General features: G+C 39.0%; 1 protein-coding gene across 2 annotated transcripts in view; it reads right to left on the minus strand.

Moving 5' to 3' along the window:
* LOC106522521 (synaptosomal-associated protein 25-A) overlaps positions 1 to 3,209 on the minus strand; it is a gene marked incomplete in the record, with an annotated part of 42,245 nt that overhangs the window by 22,900 nt on the left and 16,136 nt on the right. For both annotated transcript variants that reach the window (XM_014015549.1, XM_014015550.1), the window contains 1 exon segment: positions 882 to 988. In XM_014015549.1, the coding sequence (XP_013871003.1) occupies positions 882 to 953 (72 nt within the window).

Consider the following 3,209-nt stretch of genomic DNA (forward strand, 5'->3'; position numbering starts at 1 on the left):
GAGAGAGAGAGAGAGAGAGAGAGAGAGAGAGAGAGAGAGAGAGAGAGAGAGAGAGAGAGAGAGAAAACAAATCATTAGCTGAAGGTCCAGAAGGACACAGAGACAGGAAGGACAGGATCTGTAAGAACTATCACACCTCTGAGCCTTTCTATGGTAAACAGAATTTGTAGGCAGACAAATCAAAATTATTCTCACTTTTTTCAAGTTAATGATGAATTAAATAACTCCTACCATTTGTTAATTAATTCTACAGAATTATTTCCAAAGTCATCCCTTACTTCAACTCATTTTTCCTAATCCCCTTTTCAGCCTCTTATTTGGGAAAATCTCTCRCCTCTGCCTCCATAACTCTCACTCCATCCATGGCCTTGCTTTATCTCCTCATGAATGTTTAATGAGGCCATTTGAGCTCTTCTATTATTCCGCTGCACCGAATTATCTGCTCTTCCTGAGCTCCTCTCAGCTCATTAAAAAGGCCAAAGATCTTTCTTATCCAAAATAAATAAAGCGCAGACCATGAAAAAGGAAAAAAAAAAATAGAATAAGACTCTCCGAGCTAACCGCTAACATGGGGGGAACGATCACGTCAGAGGAGCTGTCTGTCAGCCTGGAGGCTTTCAGAGGTACATTTGTGTGTCCTTACTAGAACATTTTCAAATGTCACATTATAATTGGCATGTCACAAAGGAATGTTCCTTTTCACCATGGAGCATGTAAAGCTTCACAGTTTGTCCGCTGCTGCCCGTTCTGACTTCAGCAGTGAGTTATGATTTTATTCGGAGTGGTTTGTTTTGGGTGCAATGCCGAAAATTGCGTGTTTTGTACCAAAAATATTCTAAAATGATCTATCCCCCCCATGTGGTTGTATGTGTCTACTGTACCTCATCTGCAATCTGGTCGGCACGTGTCTGCAGGTCGGCCAGTTCGTTGCGCATGTCTGCTTCATCTGCCATGATGTCTGGTGAACTTTGACCTCAATAAGGAAGAACTGGGAAAAGAAACAGAGACAAGAAGATTTTATCGTTTAGAAGTTTGTACCTTTTTTTAAAGGAAGAAGTGAAGTCTTTTTGTAGTGCTTGACAAAAACCCAAAGCCTTCATTTGCTCATGTAATTTTGGAAGCTGTCGGTAAATTAAACTCGAAGAAATGCATTTAAACTTCTGAACTGCATGCAAAGGTATGAACAAAAATCTTGACCAATCTGTCAGAGTATGTGTTGTGGGTGATTCTCAGCTATTAGCACGCCAACATTTTGCTAAATATCTGTAAAACTAACCATGGTATAGCCATTTTTTGTGTTTGCACAGGTGGATTAGCTGCAGCAGCCATCTTGAATCACTTTGGCTCCAAAAGTTCAGCTCAGGCTCACATTATTTGCTTTAATGCACTCAAATTCCTTAATTCTGTTRATTGTTTACTGATATTCTGGAAATAGTAATAGTCATATTGTAAGACTGCTAATCAAAAGATCAAACTTACTATGGCTGAAAGACAATGTGTAAGGATGAGGATAAAATGTTTATCCCACATCAATATCAAATCTGATAGTGAATTCAAAAACCATCAAAATAAATCATGTGATTATCTCAAATATCAAGAAAGTTAGTGATGAAGACGAGTGTCAACAAGTGCATTTTTCCCATGGGAAATTCCATRGAAAAAAACATAGTGTTTCAGATCAAAATCAAATTTAGAAAAAAGGCAGATAAAATTATGTTCTTCACATAAGCTTGCTTATTTAAGGGGTCACTGGAAAAAAATGGGGTGACTTTTTCAAGTTAAATTTCAAGGGTTTCTTGGAATTCATTGAAATAATGAATCAGGAGTGATAATTAGCTATGTAACCCTCAGTGCGGTGGTGGGCAATCCGGTCACAGCGGTGTGGGAAGAAAATAGCAGCAGCTGACGACAAAATGTCAGCATCCCTRCAATGTACAAAAAGTGACCAGTCTGGGGAAAAAAAAAAACATTAAATTGGATGTTGAAGCCCAGGAACAGATGGGTCTGACGGATCAGAGAGGAAACAACACACAAACACTTTAATCTCTGCAGAAACACACTCTTGTAGCAATTAGATGTTACATGTCCCTCGGGAAATGACAAAAGGGATTTTTACTTCACAGACTACTTTCTGAACTCTGAAGGCTAAAACTGACAAAAGCTGCATTTCAAACGTGAAAGTTCAACACGTTTAAAGGGCCACGGCTTTGTGGAAATATAATGTTGCATTTTATTAAATAGAATAAAACAAAGAACATCAACTGAAATGAAATGAAATGAAAGGCAAACTTTCATATGAAGCCTTGAAAAAAAAAAAAAACAAAGACAAATCTCTTCAGGATAAAGCACCAGAATAGAGACAGGGGTCTATTTTTACAGCGCCCATGCGTTGCCAGATAATATTTCACACAGAGCAGCCCATGAAAAATAAATGTTCTTGTTCTTCTGCAGTTTGATTGAGGGACATCCTGCTGCTCTTGTCAGGGATGAAGAACAAAAGAAAAGCAGCTCTCTGTCTCTCTTTCTTTCCCTTCTTCACACTCAGCAACTCTGCTCCCGTCTCACTCAACAATTAGGATTTTGATTAGGCAAATAATCTCGTCTGGTTCAATCAGATCTCATTTGTGAGTCTAATGCGTTTGTGCTACAGTTGCAGAAATCATACTCCTGAGGAGCTTGTCGCTGATATAAAATTAACCACCCAGCTGCTTTCAGCTCGGGGATCATTAAAGCTTTATGTGATTTAATCTGCTGCAAATGACAGCGTATCAAGAGACAACTGTCACTTGGTGTCAATCAGGAGCTGTGGTGAGGGATTTCTTTCGGTCTGCTCCAGCAAGATAACACTTTAAAACTGGAACAATTAGGTTTTTTAAAATGGCGATACCGAAATGTTGTAATTGTCAATGCACTAACATTCACACATGTGACATTTTAACTTGCAGGAAACGTCAAAAAAATGAAAAGTWCCACTTGAATTGATGCAAATCATAATTTTGAAAGTCAAATGCAAAGTTTCCAGCTTTTTCACTGAATTTATCAGTTGGGCACATCATCCGTGAGGTGAGCAGACAAGGTCAGTCAGAGGCACAGCTGGATGGTTGATAATGCATCTCCTTGTTCTGTGTCACCTTCTGTCTCCTTCCTCCTTCGTCATCACGGGAGTTAATAATTGAACATGTGCCAGGAAAAAAGATGGAGGTTGGGGG

Source organism: Austrofundulus limnaeus, unplaced genomic scaffold (genome assembly GCF_001266775.1).
Source record: "Austrofundulus limnaeus strain Quisiro unplaced genomic scaffold, Austrofundulus_limnaeus-1.0 Scaffold131, whole genome shotgun sequence".
Lineage (NCBI taxonomy): Eukaryota > Metazoa > Chordata > Actinopteri > Cyprinodontiformes > Rivulidae > Austrofundulus > Austrofundulus limnaeus.